Raw genomic sequence first — 20,418 nt, forward strand, 5'->3', positions numbered from 1 at the left:
CCCTCCAGAGGGGTCAACTCTTGCAACAGCAGGAACCAGCACCACGCAAGCTGGCACAGCAGCACCCCCAAAGGAGTTGTCCACAGCTGAGGCGACACTATCAACCTCCACCTCGACCTCCACCTCATCCTCGTCCTCGACCCCAGCCCCAGTGGCATCAACATCTGTGGTCCGTGGTTCCACAGAAGCCTCCACTCTCCAGGCTGGGTCCACTGCACAAACCAGTAGCGTGACAACCACGCCTACCGTAGCATCTGAGGTAGCCTCAACCACCGCAGCATCATCTGCAGGGACAGAAACAACTGCACCACTCTCTGGAACCTCAGCAACCACGGCCACATCTCCTCCAGTGACATCAGGCCCTCCAGAGGGGTCAACTCTTGCAACAACAGGAACCAGCACCACGCAAGCTGGCACAGCAGCACCCCCAAAGGAGTTGTCCACAGCTGAGGCGACACTATCAACCTCCACCTTAGCCTCCTCGTCCTCGACCCCAGCCCCAGTGGCATCAACATCTGTGGTCCGTGGTTCCACAGAAGCCTCCACTCTCCAGGCTGGGTCCACTGCACAAACCAGTAGCGTGACAACCACGCCTACCGTAGCATCTGAGGTAGCCTCAACCACCGCAGCATCATCTGCAGGGACAGAAACAACTGCACCACTCTCTGGAAGCTCAGCAACCACGGCCACATCTCCTCCAGTGACATCAGGCCCTCCAGAGGGGTCAACTCTTGCAACAGCAGGAACCAGCACCACGCAAGCTGGCACAGCAGCACCCCCAAAGAACTTGTCCACAGCTGAGGCGACACTATCAACCTCCACCTCGACCTCCACCTCATCCTCCTCGTCCTCGACCCCAGCCCCAGTGGCATCAACATCTGTGGTCCGTGGTTCCACAGAAGCCTCCACTCTCCAGGCTGGGTCCACTGCACAAACCAGTAGCGTGACAACCACGCCTACCGTAGCATCTGAGGTAGCCTCAACCACCGCAGCATCATCTGCAGGGACAGAAACAACTGCACCACTCTCTGGAAGCTCAGCAACCACGGCCACATCTCCTCCAGTGACATCAGGCCCTCCAGAGGGGTCAACTCTTGCAACAGCAGGAACCAGCACCACGCAAGCTGGCACAGCAGCACCCCCAAAGGAGTTGTCCACAGCTGAGGCGAAACTATCAACCTCCACCTCGACCTCCACCTCATCCTCCTCGTCCCCGACCCCAGCCCCAGTGGCATTAACATCTGTGGTCCGTGGTTCCACAGAAGCCTCCACTCTCCAGGCTGGGTCCACTGCACAAACCAGTAGCGTGACAACCACGCCTACCGTAGCATCTGAGGTAGCCTCAACCACCGCAGCATCATCTGCAGGGACAGAAACAACTGCACCACTCTCTGGAACCTCAGCAACCACGGCCACATCTCCTCCAGTGACATCAGGCCCTCCAGAGGGGTCAACTCTTGCAACAACAGGAACCAGCACCACGCAAGCTGGCACAGCAGCACCCCCAAAGAACTTGTCCACAGCTGAGGCGACACTATCAACCTCCACCTCGACCTCCACCTCAGCCTCCTCGTCCTCGACCCCAGCCCCAGTGGCATCAACATCTGTGGTCCGTGGTTCCACAGAAGCCTCCACTCTCCAGGCTGGGTCCACTGCACAAACCAGTAGCGTGACAACCACGCCTACCGTAGCATCTGAGGTAGCCTCAACCACCGCAGCATCATCTGCAGGGACAGAAACAACTGCACCACTCTCTGGAAGCTCAGCAACCACGGCCACATCTCCTCCAGTGACATCAGGCCCTCCAGAGGGGTCAACTCTTGCAACAGCAGGAACCAGCACCACGCAAGCTGGCACAGCAGCACCCCCAAAGGAGTTGTCCACAGCTGAGGCGACACTATCAACCTCCACCTCGACCTCCACCTCAGCCTCCTCGTCCTCGACCCCAGCCCCAGTGGCATCAACATCTGTGGTCCGTGGTTCCACAGAAGCCTCCACTCTCCAGGCTGGGTCCACTGCACAAACCAGTAGCGTGACAACCACGCCTACCGTAGCATCTGAGGTAGCCTCAACCACCGCAGCATCATCTGCAGGGACAGAAACAACTGCACCACTCTCTGGAAGCTCAGCAACCACGGCCACATCTCCTCCAGTGACATCAGGCCCTCCAGAGGGGTCAACTCTTGCAACAACAGGAACCAGCACCACGCAAGCTGGCACAGCAGCACCCCCAAGGAACTTGTCCACAGCTGAGGCGACACTATCAACCTCCACCTCGACCTCCACCTCAGCCTCCTCGTCCTCGACCCCAGCCCCAGTGGCATCAACATCTGTGGTCCGTGGTTCCACAGAAGCCTCCACTCTCCAGGCTGGGTCCACTGCACAAACCAGTAGCGTGACAACCACGCCTACCGTAGCATCTGAGGTAGCCTCAACCACCGCAGCATCATCTGCAGGGACAGAAACAACTGCACCACTCTCTGGAAGCTCAGCAACCACGGCCACATCTCCTCCAGTGACATCAGGCCCTCCAGAGGGGTCAACTCTTGCAACAGCAGGAACCAGCACCACGCAAGCTGGCACAGCAGCACCCCCAAAGGAGTTGTCCACAGCTGAGGCGAAACTATCAACCTCCACCTCGACCTCCACCTCATCCTCCTCGTCCCCGACCCCAGCCCCAGTGGCATTAACATCTGTGGTCCGTGGTTCCACAGAAGCCTCCACTCTCCAGGCTGGGTCCACTGCACAAACCAGTAGCGTGACAACCACGCCTACCGTAGCATCTGAGGTAGCCTCAACCACCGCAGCATCATCTGCAGGGACAGAAACAACTGCACCACTCTCTGGAACCTCAGCAACCACGGCCACATCTCCTCCAGTGACATCAGGCCCTCCAGAGGGGTCAACTCTTGCAACAGCAGGAACCAGCACCACGCAAGCTGGCACAGCAGCACCCCCAAAGAACTTGTCCACAGCTGAGGCGACACTATCAACCTCCACCTCGACCTCCACCTCAGCCTCCTCGTCCTCGACCCCAGCCCCAGTGGCATCAACATCTGTGGTCCGTGGTTCCACAGAAGCCTCCACTCTCCAGGCTGGGTCCACTGCACAAACCAGTAGCGTGACAACCACGCCTACCGTAGCATCTGAGGTAGCCTCAACCACCGCAGCATCATCTGCAGGGACAGAAACAACTGCACCTCTCTCTGGAAGCTCAGCAACCACGGCCACATCTCCTCCAGTGACATCAGGCCCTCCAGAGGGGTCAACTCTTGCAACAACAGGAACCAGCACCACGCAAGCTGGCACAGAGGCATCCCCCAAGAACTTGTCCACAGCTGAGGCGACACTATCAACCTCCACCTCGACCTCCACCTCAGCCTCCTCGTCCTCGACCCCAGCCCCAGTGGCATCAACATCTGTGGTCCGTGGTTCCACAGAAGCCTCCACTCTCCAGGCTGGGTCCACTGCACAAACCAGTAGCGTGACAACCACGCCTACCGTAGCATCTGAGGTAGCCTCAACCACCGCAGCATCATCTGCAGGGACAGAAACAACTGCACCACTCTCTGGAAGCTCAGCAACCACGGCCACATCTCCTCCAGTGACATCAGGCCCTCCAGAGGGGTCAACTCTTGCAACAGCAGGAACCAGCACCACGCAAGCTGGCACAGCAGCACCCCCAAAGAACTTGTCCACAGCTGAGGCGACACTATCAACCTCCACCTCGACCTCCACCTCAGCCTCCTCGTCCTCGACCCCAGCCCCAGTGGCATCAACATCTGTGGTCCGTGGTTCCACAGAAGCCTCCACTCTCCAGGCTGGGTCCACTGCACAAACCAGTAGCGTGACAACCACGCCTACCGTAGCATCTGAGGTAGCCTCAACCACCGCAGCATCATCTGCAGGGACAGAAACAACTGCACCACTCTCTGGAAGCTCAGCAACCACGGCCACATCTCCTCCAGTGACATCAGGCCCTCCAGAGGGGTCAACTCTTGCAACAGCAGGAACCAGCACCACGCAAGCTGGCACAGCAGCACCCCCAAAGGAGTTGTCCACAGCTGAGGCGACACTATCAACCTCCACCTCGACCTCCACCACATCCTCCTCGTCCTCGACCCCAGCCCCAGTGGCATCAACATCTGTGGTCCGTGGTTCCACAGAAGCCTCCACTCTCCAGGCTGGGTCCACTGCACAAACCAGTAGCGTGACAACCACGCCTACCGTAGCATCTGAGGTAGCCTCAACCACCGCAGCATCATCTGCAGGGACAGAAACAACTGCACCACTCTCTGGAAGCTCAGCAACCACGGCCACATCTCCTCCAGTGACATCAGGCCCTCCAGAGGGGTCAACTCTTGCAACAGCAGGAACCAGCACCACGCAAGCTGGCACAGCAGCACCCCCAAAGAACTTGTCCACAGCTGAGGCGACACTATCAACCTCCACCTCGACCTCCACCTCAGCCTCCTCGTCCTCGACCCCAGCCCCAGTGGCATCAACATCTGTGGTCCGTGGTTCCACAGAAGCCTCCACTCTCCAGGCTGGGTCCACTGCACAAACCAGTAGCGTGACAACCACGCCTACCGTAGCATCTGAGGTAGCCTCAACCACCGCAGCATCATCTGCAGGGACAGAAACAACTGCACCACTCTCTGGAAGCTCAGCAACCACGGCCACATCTCCTCCAGTGACATCAGGCCCTCCAGAGGGGTCAACTCTTGCAACAGCAGGAACCAGCACCACGCAAGCTGGCACAGCAGCACCCCCAAAGAACTTGTCCACAGCTGAGGCGACACTATCAACCTCCACCTCGACCTCCACCTCAGCCTCCTCGTCCTCGACCCCAGCCCCAGTGGCATCAACATCTGTGGTCCGTGGTTCCACAGAAGCCTCCACTCTCCAGGCTGGGTCCACTGCACAAACCAGTAGCGTGACAACCACGCCTACCGTAGCATCTGAGGTAGCCTCAACCACCGCAGCATCATCTGCAGGGACAGAAACAACTGCACCACTCTCTGGAAGCTCAGCAACCACGGCCACATCTCCTCCAGTGACATCAGGCCCTCCAGAGGGGTCAACTCTTGCAACAGCAGGAACCAGCACCACGCAAGCTGGCACAGCAGCACCCCCAAAGGAGTTGTCCACAGCTGAGGCGACACTATCAACCTCCACCTCAGCCTCCTCGTCCTCGACCCCAGCCCCAGTGGCATCAACATCTGTGGTCCGTGGTTCCACAGAAGCCTCCACTCTCCAGGCTGGGTCCACTGCACAAACCAGTAGCGTGACAACCACGCCTACCGTAGCATCTGAGGTAGCCTCAACCACCGCAGCATCATCTGCAGGGACAGAAACAACTGCACCACTCTCTGGAAGCTCAGCAACCACGGCCACATCTCCTCCAGTGACATCAGGCCCTCCAGAGGGGTCAACTCTTGCAACAGCAGGAACCAGCACCACGCAAGCTGGCACAGCAGCACCCCCAAAGAAGTTGTCCACAGCTGAGGCGACACTATCAACCTCCACCTCGACCTCCACCTCAGCCTCCTCGTCCTCGACCCCAGCCCCAGTGGCATCAACATCTGTGGTCCGTGGTTCCACAGAAGCCTCCACTCTCCAGGCTGGGTCCACTGCACAAACCAGTAGCGTGACAACCACGCCTACCGTAGCATCTGAGGTAGCCTCAACCACCGCTGCATCATCTGCTGTTACTGCCACAATTGCGACAGTGTTAGTAGAAGCATCTAGCAACGGCTCAACTAGTCCTTATTCAAGAGCTGGTGAGTACATCTTTTCATCGCCAGGTACCAGTTCTTCTTCTCTTGCTGTTTTTCCTGACACTTCCTCTCCATGGTCATTGACTTTTTTGTGTCAGGTGTTAATACTTCAAGGAAGTGTGTCTTGGTGAGTATAGTCAATGATGTAATAGTTCTTAAGATGCAAGTTTGTTCGTTGACCTCATAAATTGTGTTGTTTTCTGTAAAGCTGTGTATGTTATCCTTTTGTGTTGTGTAATTTTGTTGTTCATTTTAAATATCACACTGAAATTCATTCTGTGATGTCATGTGGTGATATGTTTAAAGAGTTGTACCAATTTTCTGAATATAAGCTTTGGATTGGGTGAATTTTTTTGCTTATAAATTTGAATTTTCAAACTGGGATTTCCTGCAGTTTCCCTCAGAGTAATCCCAACTGAGTCCTTATTTCTACCCGTGTCATTTTCTTCTCATGGCTGCCGTGACCCAGAACTGGCATGGCCACCTGAGTCATGATAGTAAATTGAAGTAGCTTAACTTTGACTTTGACCTTTTATTTAGCAAGTATACTTAATGTAGAGGATTTTGTGTTTTAGATCCAAAATTGTATATTATTTCAATGGCATTGTTCATTTTTTTTTACTAAAATGAACTCTGGTTATGCATGGAATATCTCCTATGCAATCACAGCAGATGATCATCTGATATGCGCCTATTGAGCGAGTACCAGCACAGCCATATTCACCAGTAGACAAGCCAATAAGAATAGGGCTGTAGCCTGGAAAGTACATCAGTATGGTTTTGTAATAAACAAATGGAATGTGTCCTTTGTAACTCAGGAAATCAGATAATCAGATCCAAATCATGAGTGTATGTTCAATTGTGTTAGGCGAATGTAAGATGCTAATGGTAATATAAAATGTAGTGTGTCTTCATAGTGCTGACTCTGTGGAAATTTAAATCTTATATGAAGCTTAAAACATAGTATGCAAATAAAAAGCACTTAGTGAACACCCAGGCCCTGTTGTAACTGAATGGGTAATGGCTTTCCAAAGCACCAGTGTGGCAAGCTCTATGTTTGCCCACAGCCTCAACAGAGGAATCAGGGTGGGGTGGGGTTAGCAGTTACAAGGAAGGACTCAGAACTAGAAATCAGACACAAGATCCTGTTGTCTCCCCCCTAACCTTCTCTGCAAAGAAAGTGGATTATCTAGAATAGCAGGCACGTATGCCTCTGGCATGGCATCTCAGCATGGCCGCAGGTGCACCAAATTCACCTGTTCAGCAGAAATCACACAAATCAACACCGATGTTCTGTAAGAAAGCAGCACCCCAAACTGTTCCATTTTATGATTGTTTTAAAAGTAAATTTTTGGAGAGATTTTACCAACTCCGAGTCAGGTTCTGTGATAAGAATATGGGCATGACAGTGAGCAAACCTGACAAGATTCCCGAGTCTCAGGCTGCTGGCTGGCAGGCCTCTGGGCCTGGGAGAAGTTCCACAATAAACAGATCACTGTGATGTTGGGGACTAAGAGCAGGTGCAGGTTTCAGGGGGTGGTGGTCCACCTGGGAAGGCTCGGGGTGTCGGGGAGTGTAGGAGTAAGGGGAAGGCCAGCACGCCAGTGCCCACAGATGCCCAGATAGGAGGAAGACACAAGCCCAGAGAGAGGGACAGCTTTGGGTCGTCAGGACTCCAAGCACAGCCTGTCCGTGAGACAGAACTGCACAGAAGGGGCTGCAGTAGAGGCGGAGAGAATGCAGAGGTGGTTGGAGATTTGGCCAAGGAAGGAATGGCAGGAAGAGCAGACTGTGCTGGGAGATGTACAGGCATGAACATGAAGTATGTCACTGGAAAATCAGAAGCAGGCTTCAGGAATGGTTTCGATATGAGTTGGTTCATAAACCATTTTCACGTCGACACGGTCAACTTGATGGCACTTTGATGGCAACACTTAATGGTAGTTAAAAGACTAGTTTTTTGTAGTCAGAATATCACAGGTTTTAGTTTGAATAACTTAAATTTGAGATGCAAATGAGAAGTCCAAAGGAAAGTTATTTACTGTGTTATTAAATCGGTGTCATTGGTCTTGATTTCAGGTTCCAGTGGAGCACCTGCTACAACTTCCACAGGAGCTGGAGATGAACGCCCAGCTTTCACAACAGGTACGGGTATCAATCCACCTGGCTTACATTCTCACATTGTCCCAGGAAAGTGAGCACCCCACTCAGAGCTTTCCACTTTCAGTCTCAGGTTCCACGGGAAACATCCATGGCCTGACAACTTCCAAAGCAAAAGTCACTCGTAAGTAAAGGGGGATGGCTGAGGTGGTTGGGTTGGTTTTTATGTTCACTAGATGAGGAACTAAGGTAAAATAATTAATAATGCCAGCTAAGTGGTCATAGTAATCTTAAGTCTCATTTTATCATACAGAACTACATTGACTGACTTCTCTAGGTTCTATAAGTCAAATTATAGAGCCAGTATCTTTTTTTTTAAGACTAGTAGTTTTTTCATATTGTTTCCTTCATGTTTAAAGGGGGGATTAAGGGAGAAGGCCCACCCAATTTCCCACCCTCCCCAGGTCCCGGATGTAGGAGCCAGTATCTTTTATCTGTTGTTTCACTTTCCAAAATACATATTTTCATTTAAAGTTATGGAGCGTGTCTGAAACATATGTCCAAAGACTTCTTTTAAGTGTCGTCACATTGCCTTGTAAAGCAAAGTATACAGTGATTTTTTAAAGAAAACCTAAAGTTTTACTTTGAAAATAGTAGAGTTTAGATTGTATTGCTATAGAAACAGTTGATGAGGTTTATTTTTTTATATTCATAATGACAAATTGTGGCATTTGCTGTTCTAAAGTGCCAAGGCTTTTGAAGCATTTATTTATAAAACTTAGTGTTTTTAAGAAGGTGGATTTGTTTGAAAGGCAGCACTACAGAATGAGGGCATGGGGGAGGACAGAGCAATCTTAAATCCACTGGTTCACTGCCCAGTTGCCTGCAATGGCAGGGGCGGGGCCAGGGCAAAGGCAGGAGCCAGGAACTTCATCTGGGTCTCCCACAAGGGTTATAGGGGTCCAAGCATTTGAGTCATCCTCTGCTGCTTTCCCAGGCCGTTACCAGAAAGATCTATTGGAAGTGGCGCAACCAGGAATGAACTGGTGCCCATGTAGGATGCAGTATTACAAGCAGCCGCTTAAACCACCACGATGCCAGCCCCACATTGTTTTTTTTTTTAGATTTATTTTTATTATTTTTTCATTGGAAAGGCAGATATACAGAGAGGAGAGACAGAGAGGAAGGTCTTCCGTCCGATGATTCACTCCCCAAGTGAGCGCAACGGCCGATGCTATGCCGATCCGAAGCCAGGAGCCTCTTTCGGGTCTCCCACGTGGGTGCATGTTCCCAAAGCTTTGGGCCGTCCTCAACTGCTTTCCCAGGCCACAGGCAGGGAGCTGGAAGGGAAGCGGGGCTGCCGGGATTAGAACCGGCGCCCATATGGGATCCCGGGCGTGCAAGGCGAGGACCTTTAACCACTTGCACCACCGCACCGGGCCCGATTTTTTTTTAATAAATCCAAATTTTGTAACATTCTTCTTTTTACAGTTATTACACTCTGATATAAAATTTACAAATGCCGACAGGGCAATCTCTTTTTCTTCCCTGATACTGCCTAGGATGATCTGTGCTTTTCCAAGGATGTGTTGCATTGTCACTTGTGCTCCTGGGCCAGTGCTGTGTTCAGCAGCATGCTCTCGGAGCAAGGATGTTTCTCAGGCTGCAGGCCATTAGACATGGCCCTGGTCTCAGGACTGACTTGTCATCATCCATGGAAGGGGCACATTGCCCTCCTCCCTCATTTTCTTCTGGAAAAGATTTGTGTTACTTATGCTCTAATTGCTGTTATGAAGTCCAGTTACATAAATTTTTGTTACAACTTAATCACTAGAAAAATAAACTGACAATTCAGAGTTTAGAATTAGTTTCATTCGAAGAATCATATGAAGAAAAATTGGTATGACTTGTATACACGTATTTGAACGGTATGTTAGCAATTAACTAACGTACTGCCTACATGTTGCTGACTATTTGAGCCTGGTATGTGTTTTCATATTTTTAGGATTTTTCTAAATCTGAGAAATGTTCTTTAAGTAGAACCAAACAAGAATTCCACGTGTTTAAATATTTAACTTAGAATAAAGGCAGTGATTTGTTTTCTGTTTGGAGTAACACGAGGATGATTCCCCAAGGGAGACTTCATCCTTTTTCCCACGATGTCATGTCACTCTGACGTGACTTGCTAAGATGAGCATCTATGAGAGTAACACAGTTTTTTGATAGGAAGGTAGAGCTTCATAATAATTGAAGCTCCAAAATGAATTTTTATGAAATTTAAGAATGTTCTTTAAACATGAGTTTAATTTTTCCTTTATCAGGCCCAAAAATTGTACCACCATTATTTTTTATTGGTAAGTTGAAATCAAAATAACACAAGAATTCCTTTCCATGGATTGTAACTTGATGTAGTGGTTCTAGCTGAAAGTTACCTAAGGGATGCAAATGCTTGTCTCAAATTTTAATGCATAAATTAACATTTATGAACTACCATGAATAAATATGTACATTTGTGTATCTGTTTTTATTACAGTGCCACCAAATCACAGAGCAGCAGGTAAGAAAATACAAGATTATAAATGAGGCTTTTAAAAAAAAAATTACACTTCTGAAATAGGTAACAAGGCAGTGAAACTCTTCATCTGTGAGCATTTTAAAATATCAACCTCACAGTCTGGCACCACAGCATTGCAGGCTAAGTCTCTGCCTGCAGAGGCAGCATTCCGTTTGGGGTCTGGTTCATGCCTGAGCCCCTGAACTCATGAGGGAATCCAGAAGAAGCTCCTGCATCCCAGCTTCACCAACCCAGCACTGGCCCTTGTGGCCACTTGAAGAGTGACCCCAGTGTGAGAAAAGTCAAACATCTCTCTCTCTCTCTCTCTCTCTCTCTCTCTCTCTTTCTCTCTGTGTAACTCTGACCTTTAATAAAAGTCTTTTTTTTTTAATTAAACTCAGATAAGATTTTTGGCAACACAGGGCTTTTGTGACTTCTGTTTTTATAGCTTGCTCAGTCATCCTAAAGGTGCATCTGAATTCTACACTGGTTTAATATGAGTGTACAAACTAAACAAAAGTAGCTCCCCAAATACTTCCTTATCAAAACGCACAGGTACGTGCTTCTCAGCATGTTATCGTTGCTTGTCATCTACAACTGGCACCCAAGTGATTTGATTTCTATTGTATCATGGAGTTCTTTAGAAACTTAACAACAGTTATATAAGATAAATAAAGCTGTTTATTCATTAGAATATCTCACTTTTTTACATTATTCCCCTTTCTGCATGTTTTCAATGTTTGCACTGGACTAGAAGCTGCTTTAAGATAGATATTTTGTCTTTGGAACACTGATGAGAAACCTCCTATGGCTCTCGTCTGCTGAGATGCTCGATTCAGGACTTGTCCACCTTGCTGGATTCTGCCTTTGGTGCGAAGGGACCCCACAGTATGCAAAATTCATGCTTTACCCAGAGAGCATGAGGCCCCATATGTTCGAATCCTACTGAGGTTTCATCAAAGCCTCGTTTGATTAACGTAGGCTTTATTTCCCAAATTTACGTGTCAGGAGACAGGTTCAAGAAATGGAACCTATTTAAAAGCAGACAAGTCTGCGAGAGCCCAAGCCTGAGTTCTCACCTGCTGCTTTCTTAGTGGGCACCGTGAAGTAGACATGACACCCACACTGCCCTGTTCTCTGGGCAGCTGCCCTGTACTCTGCCCCAAGTCCTGGTCAGCAGGTCTTTACTGGCACTTGTCTCCGACTGCTCTGTTGTCAGTGTACACTAATGCCTCTTCAGGCCCTCAAGTGGACCCTGCATCCAGTAGTTATGTTTGATTCCTTTAGCATTCTTTCTCATGAACCTTTTTCCCATACCAACTCCCCTCCCTACCGAATTGCCTGCCAATGTTCCTAATGCTATTTTAGGAGTGAGTGATTTAGAAAGTGCTTGTTCCCTTAATTCAGTGAACATGCTTTGTTCTGTGTATCTCTGCACTGCATTTCCCTAAGCCTTGCTCTCGGAGTCTCCTGCTGATCCTCCATGAGTGTAGGTATCCAATTGAGCTGCTGTCTCTTATGTGGAGCCTTCCTTAATCCCCTGAACCCGGAGCAATGCTCCATGGTTTCCCATTGTCTCAGGTCTGTACAAAAGAGACAAGGAACTAGGATTAAACCTGGCAGACATGACACAAATTCACCCTTGACCTTTGAGCAGAAAGGCAGAACACTGCTTGCAGATGGAAGGTTCAGGGGAGCAGCTCTGAGTTTGGGTTCTGGCAAGTTTTCATGACAAGGGGCTCCTTGGTATGAAGGTGTAAACAGTCAGTCACACTGATAATCAGCACGTCACTGTGGTGAACCTGAGCTCTTTGTGTTTCAGCTACGACCACACCTCTCCCTGGCACAACGCATGCCCCAGGAATCTCCACCACAGGTGAGAAGCAGACGGGTAGCATTTCCCAGGGAGGACCTCTCCTCTGGAACCATTTGTTCAGGCTCTGTTTCTAGACCATGCAATCAGTGCAGTCATCTGCCAACTAAAATTCTCAGTCACGCTCAGTGGCCTGCGTCATGCCCCTTGACCAAATGTTGCTGAGTCCTGGCTGCAAGGAGCGCTCTCTGAAGATGGGTATGAGTGTGGTCACTGGTTTGAGGTTTTCCACAGGCACCTCCACCATTTCTCCCCAAATTACCAGCAGTTCAGAAGTTTCCAGCACTGGTACTGTCACCTAAAGGAAATGTCAGCTGAAATGTACTGCTGAGACCCTTGGGCTCATTGTGTGTGTGCGGTCTTGTGTGTGTTTTAAGAATGCTAGGAAAAATCATCACAAAAGTAATACAAAGTAGCAGGCTAACCTGGCATAGCCCCGCCCAGCATCCAGGAAAATATTACCAGTTGCAACAGATGGGTGTGACACAGATCCCTGCAATGGCATCAGTGTACCTGAGGGTAAGGGTGTGTGTTTTTAGGGTACCTGATTTGGATGGCCCAAAGAGATGGTAAGAGAGAATGCCCTCATGACGTATTACTTGGGCCATGAAATTTTCAGGATGACCCACTGGTGTGATGCCACAGTTGCTACCATGGTGCACTGGGGCACACTATTAGACTTTGCTTTTCTTTTCTAGGATCCCAGAGGAGGGCTTACTAACACATTAGAGTTGAAATCACACAGCCACATCTGTGGAAGCTTCAGAAGAGGTGTTCTCTGCATAGGATTTTTCTAATAACACAAGATCCTTATCCCAGTATCTCTCATGTCTGGTCTTTGTTCTTGTCCTTCTTCCCCAGAAGGCACCGGCATCAGTGAGGCTGGCTTCCCCACAGGTGAGAAGCAGTGGCTCCAGTCTCTGTTCCGTCTGCTCATCACAGCACCCACAGCAGAGCCACTAGCGGGAAAGTTACTGCTTCACCGACAAAGCCTTTTGGCCAGCTAAATCATCTTCATTGGAAAAACTGGTCCTGAAAAGTGACTTACAAGAGACCAGAATACAGCTGTACCTTCTGAGGATGGGGGTTTGAGCTGATTGTGCCGAGTACTGCCCGAGCAAAATGCAGACAGCACCAGCCTTTGGAAGGGGCACAGGGACACAACCGCCTTCTTCCTGAGCCAGGGAGTGGAGCGGCAAGAATCTACCCTGTTTCAATCAAGTGCCCACTATTTCCCTTCAGGGCCACCCTCACACCTTCCTTTATGCCCACGTACCAGGAGCACCTGGGAGGGAGTCCACAGCGGGGTGGAAGCCATCTGTCTTCCTGTCACAAGATGCTAGGAGGCTCAGGTTGAGAGCGACCTCACACCTCTTGTTTTGGTCCTAAAATGGCAAATGAGCAGCAGGGGACCAAACACCTGAAGGGACTGAAGGCAGATTCAGGGGACTTAGGAAGGACTTCCTGAGTCCCATGGTGACCACTGGCCCTTTGTGTTCCAGCCATCATCACTACAGTGTCTGCAGGCACAACTGTTGCTCCAGGCAGCTCGGATACATGTGAGTCAGCAGGTTGTTGGCGGGGGTGGGGGAGATGCTACAGTTCTTGCTTGTCTTTCCCTTTGCATGTGTGATAGATGCTTTCCATGGCCCTTGCGTATTTCCCAAACGTGTCTTTTCTGTCTTTGTTTTAGATGCCACAACTTCCACAGATGGAAACAGAACAGCTGGAATGCCAACAGGTGAGCATTCACCACTAATTAACACCCAGGAGACACTGGGCTAGGAGGTACCCTTGGCCTGTGACCCCACTGAGTGTTGCTGGGTAAAGTCCTCATAGCATCCATTGACTGAAGCTCAGAAACTCAGATTTCACTCTTAATTCCCATATGGTGAGCAGTTACCTCCCACCCCACGGCTGTCACACAGTTATGCGACTGACAGGTCCTTGAATACACCAATGAGATGGTTCTGTTCCATTGGTGAGCCAGTGAAATGGCTCCTGGCTCTGCCACAGGGTTGGTCACTGGGGCAGTCCTGCCCCCCTAGAAGTCAGCACACCTGAAAACATGTGAGACCTGGATGGATGTGGGCACCCCGGCAATAGCCAAGCATGCCCACATGCAGAGCTCCACCCCTGCTTCTCTGCTCACATGGAGACTGCCCAGGCAGAGCTTCCAGGGGCATCCTGTTGCCCACCGAGGGCCCAGGGTGATTCTCTTGGGGGTCTGAGGTGGGATGGGATTTTCTTGGTGGTGTCAGAAGATCCCTGGCATTTCAGCTGCAATCCAGAAGGAAGTTTCCTGAGTGTGTGTGTTAACAGAAGAGACCCATGAAACAAACACATACATGTTTCTATATGAAAATTTGCTTGCCTGTTCTTTTCTCCTAATCTAAACTTTTAAACACTTAAACACTATTTCCCCACTTTCCTGTCATAACATACCCCCAGGGCACCAAGAAGCCCATCAGGTAAGCACTGGGAGGAAGACCTGGTGTGTGGTCTCTGGTGTTCAGTGAGAAGGCAGAGCACGCACACACACTGTACGGTCAGCATCAGGTGCTCCTTCCTGTGGAGAGGCCGGTGACTGAAGTCTCTGTGTTGCAGGCACCTCTGCGGTCGCCCTGGATACAACCATTGCCTCTGGGAGCTTGAGTCCAGGTGAGCCTGCCCTCTGCCATGGAACCCTTTCTGGAGTACACCCTACTGTGTTATGCGGGCATGTGTTTCCCTAGGGTGCTGCCCCACACCCACCCTGAGCTGCCCCACCCATGTATGTCCCCTCTCGGCAGCCACTTATGGAGGAGGTGGAAGGACCGAGGTGGGGAGCGTGGCAGGTAGGCACAGATGACCGAGCCCCACTCCCAGCAGACACGGTCACTGCAGGTGGATCTGCTGGTGGTGCTTCCTGCCAGGGGCACTTCTAGAGCAGAAACCCCAGCCACAGCCTAACATCGGTGCCCGGACCCTGTCCTCTGCTTCAGGGGGCCTCCGTGGGCTGTAACAACAAGAATCAGCGTGAGACAAACATGTCTTTGTCTCATGGATATCTGCAAGATTGGCTTGTTGAAATTTTTGTCATTTAAAAAAAAATATTTTCAGGAAGACATCTAGATGACTTATTCTTTTTATGAGATTATTTATTTGAAAGTCAGATTTACAAAGAAAGAGAACTTCCACCGGCTGGTTCATTCCCTGCACAGCTGTGATGCCTGGGGCTGGCCGCAGAGCCTAGAACCAGGCGCACACCTGGGGGCTCCCATGTGGACTGCAGGAGCCCGAGCACGGGGTCACCTGCTGCTCTCTCAGGTGCACTGGCAGGGATCTGGAAGTGGAGCAGTCAGTGTTTAAGCGAGTGCCCATGCGGGATGCCAGCACCCCAAGTGGTGGTTTGCCCTATTGCTTCACAGTGCTGGCTCCAGCAATTTGTGTTATCAAATTCTCTGTGAGATAGAAACAGTATATGGAAAACATGAAGGTTAATTCTCCACATTAGAAACCTCTAAGGAGCGATCTGCACACTGAGAAAATGTGCAGTTGCCTCGCCATGTCATCTCCTTCCCGTGAGTGAGGCATTGCACACCGAAGGCAGGCGTTCAGCCCAGTAATGAGACTCCTGCATCTCCCCTGGAGTACTTAGTGCCACACCCAGCTCCGACGCTGGACTCAGCTTCCTGCTCTTGTAAACGCTGAGAGCAAGCAGTGAGAGCGTAAGTAACATGGTTCTTGGTGTCCAAGTGGGAGAGCTGGGTTGAGTTTCCGGTACGCAGTGCAGCCATAGCTATTCTGGCCATCCGGGAGTGAGCAAGCTGTTGGAAGCTACCTCTGTCTGCCATCTGCCTCTCAAATAGCTTTTTTTTTTTTTAAGAAAATGAGGAATTTTGTTCTGTACAAAGGACCATAGCTTCTGATTTTCACATTTGAATCTCAGATCCAGATCAGCTGTTCCGTGCAAGGAACACTTCCTTATTGGTCTAGTTATTGTTTATTTTGGAATAAGGATTTTTTTTTTTTACAAAACTTTGTAGTTACAACCTACAAAATTAAAAAGTGGGCGAACTCTGCTGGAGGCATTGAAATATCAAGCTTGTTTGCTGGCAGGCTGCCAGCACACTTCTAAGAAGGCGGTGTCCTAGATATAATGGACATAAGAAATATTTAAAAAGCAGGATGGGGAATCTCAAACCAGGTCCTGGACATACTGATTCAATGATGGTGTGCATGGGTAACACTCATCATGCTTCCATTCCACAGTGTGTCACATGACCATTTCTATTCTGTGAAATGTTGGCATACGGGAGAGAGGCATGTGCACATTACTTGAATCAAGACTGCTGCAGTTAGAGTCAATGTGACGAGGGAGGGAGGTAAAACCCACTGCTGCTGCAGTAAACGCTAGTAACGCTAGGGGGAGCTCGAGCTAACAGTGCGGAGAAGTGAGGAGAGGGTGTACCTGATGAGCTATTATTCTCTGCTCACTCACACTTGACCTGCTGGGACTCAGGCCTTGCCACCCCACAGAGAGTAGCAGATGCAGCCTCAGCTTTGTGGAGATTTGCAATTCAAAGCAGTAGCTCCTGGGTCTTTGAGAAGGAGCTCGTGGAAGATGCTTTGTCAGAAACCCATGCATGGATGGCAGGATGGGTTGCACCAAAATGAACTTAGCTCTGACTTCTTAAAAAAAAAAAAAAACTATAGAACTACGGAAGTCAGCTCACTTTCTTACGTTAGGAGGCTAGCAAGACATAAGATTTACATTTCAGACGACCCGGAGCTGAGTCCCAGAGGGGACACACGGCCAGCCTGGACACACACGTTTTCTCCATTTCTAACTTCTGTGCTCCCCACCAAACCCCCGAGGAAGAGCAGTGCAGGAAAACCAGGAAGCCAGCTTCCATGAAGCATGAACAAAGTTGTCATTACTGAGAGGAAGGGGACTTGGAAGTGAGACGCTGCACTGAGACCTGGGAATAGGTCGCCTCATACTAAGACGGGGCCCTGCTGGTGTCTAATTGGCAGGTGCAGGATGCAGTGCTGCAAGCGTTTTAAGGTGCTTGCTGCTCTGTAGGATCTTAGGAGTGTGTGGTTCTGAGAATGGAAAAGCTACATGGGTCTTTGCTTGTTTCTTTAGAAACCTACAAGTCTGTCTCGAAGACAACAGCTGCTCCTGGAACTACTACCACAGGTAAGGACAAGGCATTGGTATTGCTCTTTGAGCCAGACAAGACACAGGATGGCTGGTGGGACTGTCACCCCACGCATCTCTGGATTCTTGTTTTAGGCACCTCCCAGGATGCATCGGCAACACCCACCAGCACAGTGACAGCCACCACAGGTGAGGCTGAGCGTCCACAGTGGTGTGTCCAGAGAGAAGGTGGTGCAGAGGGCAGTCGCTCTTGGCTTCTCTGGTCTCCAGTTCTCACACTCTTGTTCATCGGGCACTGGTTGCTTCTTCCTCTGGTGTCAGAGCAGCCTTGTGGCCTGGAATGCAGACAGGTGGACGTTAGTTCTGCAGCCTTTACGATGATCAACGTGAGTTACAAATAGTGGGTAGGAGAGGGATTTTAGCAAGCATGTGGGCTTGAAGAAGCAAGAGGGACTGGGATGATGGTGTGAAACATCCCGTTGAAACGTGACTTTATGTGCAGCTAAGGACACCGTTCTTACTGGGTTTGCCTTGGTTAAGACTGCCACCCAACTCCCTTCCTGAAACCTTCCTGCATTTGGGTAATCTGAGAGGGAGGGATAAACTGAGTTGTTCACACGAACAGCTTTGGAGTTTGTGAGGAGCACACCTGATGCATCTTTCCGAGGAAGCAGATAAACCTCAGAGGGGTCAGAAGTCATCTTAGGAAATGCCCTTGCATGTGCTACTGCGCCAACAGCATATCAAGTCACCGGTGACTAGGGAGTTTCCAAGCTAGGCAAATGAGGTTGAATAGACTGGAAGGAAACAGAGTATTCATGGGCACTTATACTAAGCAATTTTTAAAAATTTATTGTTTATTTAGTACAAAGGCAGATTTACAGAGAGAAGGAGAAACAGGAAGATCTTCCGTCCACTGGTTCACTCCCAAAGTGGCCGCAATAGTCAGTGTGGGCCAATCTGAAGCCAGGAGCCAGGAGCTTTCCCTGGGTCTCCCAGGTGGGTGCAGGGTCCCAAGGCTTTGGGCCGTCCTGCATCGCATTCCCAGGCCACAAGCAGGGAGCTAGAAGGGAAGTAGAGCAGCCGAGACACAAACTGCTGTCCATATGGGATCCTGGCAGTTGCGAGGTGAGGATTTAGCCACTAGGCCACTGTTCCACATGCCTTTTTAAAAAAGCTTTATTTTATTTATTTACTTGGAAAGGCAGATTTATAGAGAGAAAAGGAGACAAGAAGATCTTCCAGATAATTATCAGAGAAATGAATTTTGCTGTTGCATTAATAAACAAGGTTTATAAAAAGCCTGACCTCTCCAGGACATTTTACACTTACCCAGATGCAGGGCGGCCAGTCTGCAAGAGCATCTGGGAAGGGTTTCTGGGACTTGGAGATGGCAACGTGTGGCAGACATGGGGCTCGTCTACACACAGCCTTGCTCAGCGCCCCAGAGTCACGCGCTGCTGAGGGTGCCTGGGATCAGTCACTGCGGAGAAGTGAGTAGAGACTGCTGCAGCAGATGCCAAGTCCTGCCCAGTTAGTATTTTTCATCCCTGGAGAACCAGGGATTCAGTGTACGGAAATCATGGGCATAGATTTTATAAAATGCTCAATTTTGTAGTCATAAATCTAGTGAAGAATGGATATAGAGAAATCAATGTGGTCTTTTCTCCCCCACGTTTCCTTTGAGCCTGCTTTCAAGAGTGTGTACCTTGAACAACATGCCTGATTGAACCTAGAAAATACGCTGGGAAGGGTTTCTATGTCTTCAGAAACAAAAGAACACTGTGGTTTCCCTGGGTTGAGAGGCTTGCCAGGCTCTGTGTGACTTGGTCTTTTATCTTGTAGGAACCACAAGGGCATCCTCTGGCACATCTGTTGGTCCTGGAAGTCCCAACCCAGGCAAATCTATCTTTAGTAAGAAGCTATAAGCTTTTACGCGTAGAAAAAGGACTTTCTGCTTTGACATAGGCAATCTGTTTCAGCCTCCCTCACTGCCTGTAGGCTCAATTTTCACTCACTGAGTGCCCTTTCCATATTATCAATTACTGTGCTCTCGAGGGATGCCCAGCCTTGGATTCCAGGCACAGAAACACTGTGGGGAGAGCTGGAGATCCAAGGAACAGGCAGCTCTCTAGTGAACCACCTTGTTCTGGATTTCTCTATCAGGGGACCCAGGTATGAGCAGGAAGGCACACCCAGGAAGTGCCTACTCACCAACAAGGCTCGCGGTAGAGCTGCCTCTTGCCATAAAGGTGTTCCAGGAACTGTGCAGGGTACTCACTGTGTCTCTAACGAAACGTCCCACATTTGCCTTTGCAGGCACCTCTGTGACATCCAACACAATCGCTGGAATCACAGGCAGTTCTATACCAGGTAATGAAAACAGTGGCTGCAATGTAGTTGCCATGTTTAACAGCCTTCCTGCCAGTGTTTCAAGAAACCCCAACCCACCTTACCTCTGTGAGTAACAGCTGAACCCAGCACGACATGCAGTAGGCAGAGTGAAACTCATGACTAGACGTTTCTGCATGATTAGTGAGTCGAGGCTACTGCATCGGGGGAATGGCCGCCTCGAGGCTGCTACGGCAGCAGGGATGTGCGCAGGGACACACTTCAGAGGGTACCTGAAAGAGGTGGATCCATGTGATGCTGCCTGCTGGGTCTGCCTCCTGGCACTTTGATCTGGTGGGACGAAGTGGCCTGCCCTCCAGCAGGCTCATGGGAATGGGGGCTGAAGCACCAGGTCTTTGAGGAAAATTAAACACCACTTCTAAAAGTTATGGTAAAGGCATCTTTTAGAATTCTGAGCATGGATTTCAAACTCTTTTTGCAATAGAATAAAATACTCTTTGAGTACCATTTTCACAAAAAGTTTTTGAAGTCTCCTGGCATTTCTTTGATAGGTGAATAACTGACTGTTAGACTTGTATCTCAAAAGAGAAGAGAAAGATTTTATGATGACAAG

The 20,418-nt window shown here is 49.8% G+C and overlaps 1 protein-coding gene across 1 annotated transcript in view; it reads left to right on the forward strand.

Annotated features, from left to right (window-relative positions):
• MUC19 (mucin 19, oligomeric) overlaps nt 1-20,418 on the forward strand; it is a 102,926-nt gene that overhangs the window by 72,950 nt on the left and 9,558 nt on the right. Inside the window, exons 37-44 of the mRNA XM_040978972.1 lie at nt 7,860-7,925; nt 12,257-12,310; nt 14,001-14,048; nt 14,759-14,778; nt 17,439-17,492; nt 17,589-17,642; nt 19,620-19,681; nt 19,773-19,913. Of these exons, the coding sequence (XP_040834906.1) occupies nt 7,860-7,925; nt 12,257-12,310; nt 14,001-14,048; nt 14,759-14,778; nt 17,439-17,492; nt 17,589-17,642; nt 19,620-19,681; nt 19,773-19,913 (499 nt within the window). The remainder of the gene's footprint in view (nt 1-7,859; nt 7,926-12,256; nt 12,311-14,000; nt 14,049-14,758; nt 14,779-17,438; nt 17,493-17,588; nt 17,643-19,619; nt 19,682-19,772; nt 19,914-20,418) is intronic.

The sequence above is a fragment of the Ochotona curzoniae genome, unplaced genomic scaffold (genome assembly GCF_017591425.1).
Source record: "Ochotona curzoniae isolate NIBS_2020 unplaced genomic scaffold, NIBS_Ocur_1.0 contig_2927, whole genome shotgun sequence".
NCBI lineage: Eukaryota > Metazoa > Chordata > Mammalia > Lagomorpha > Ochotonidae > Ochotona > Ochotona curzoniae.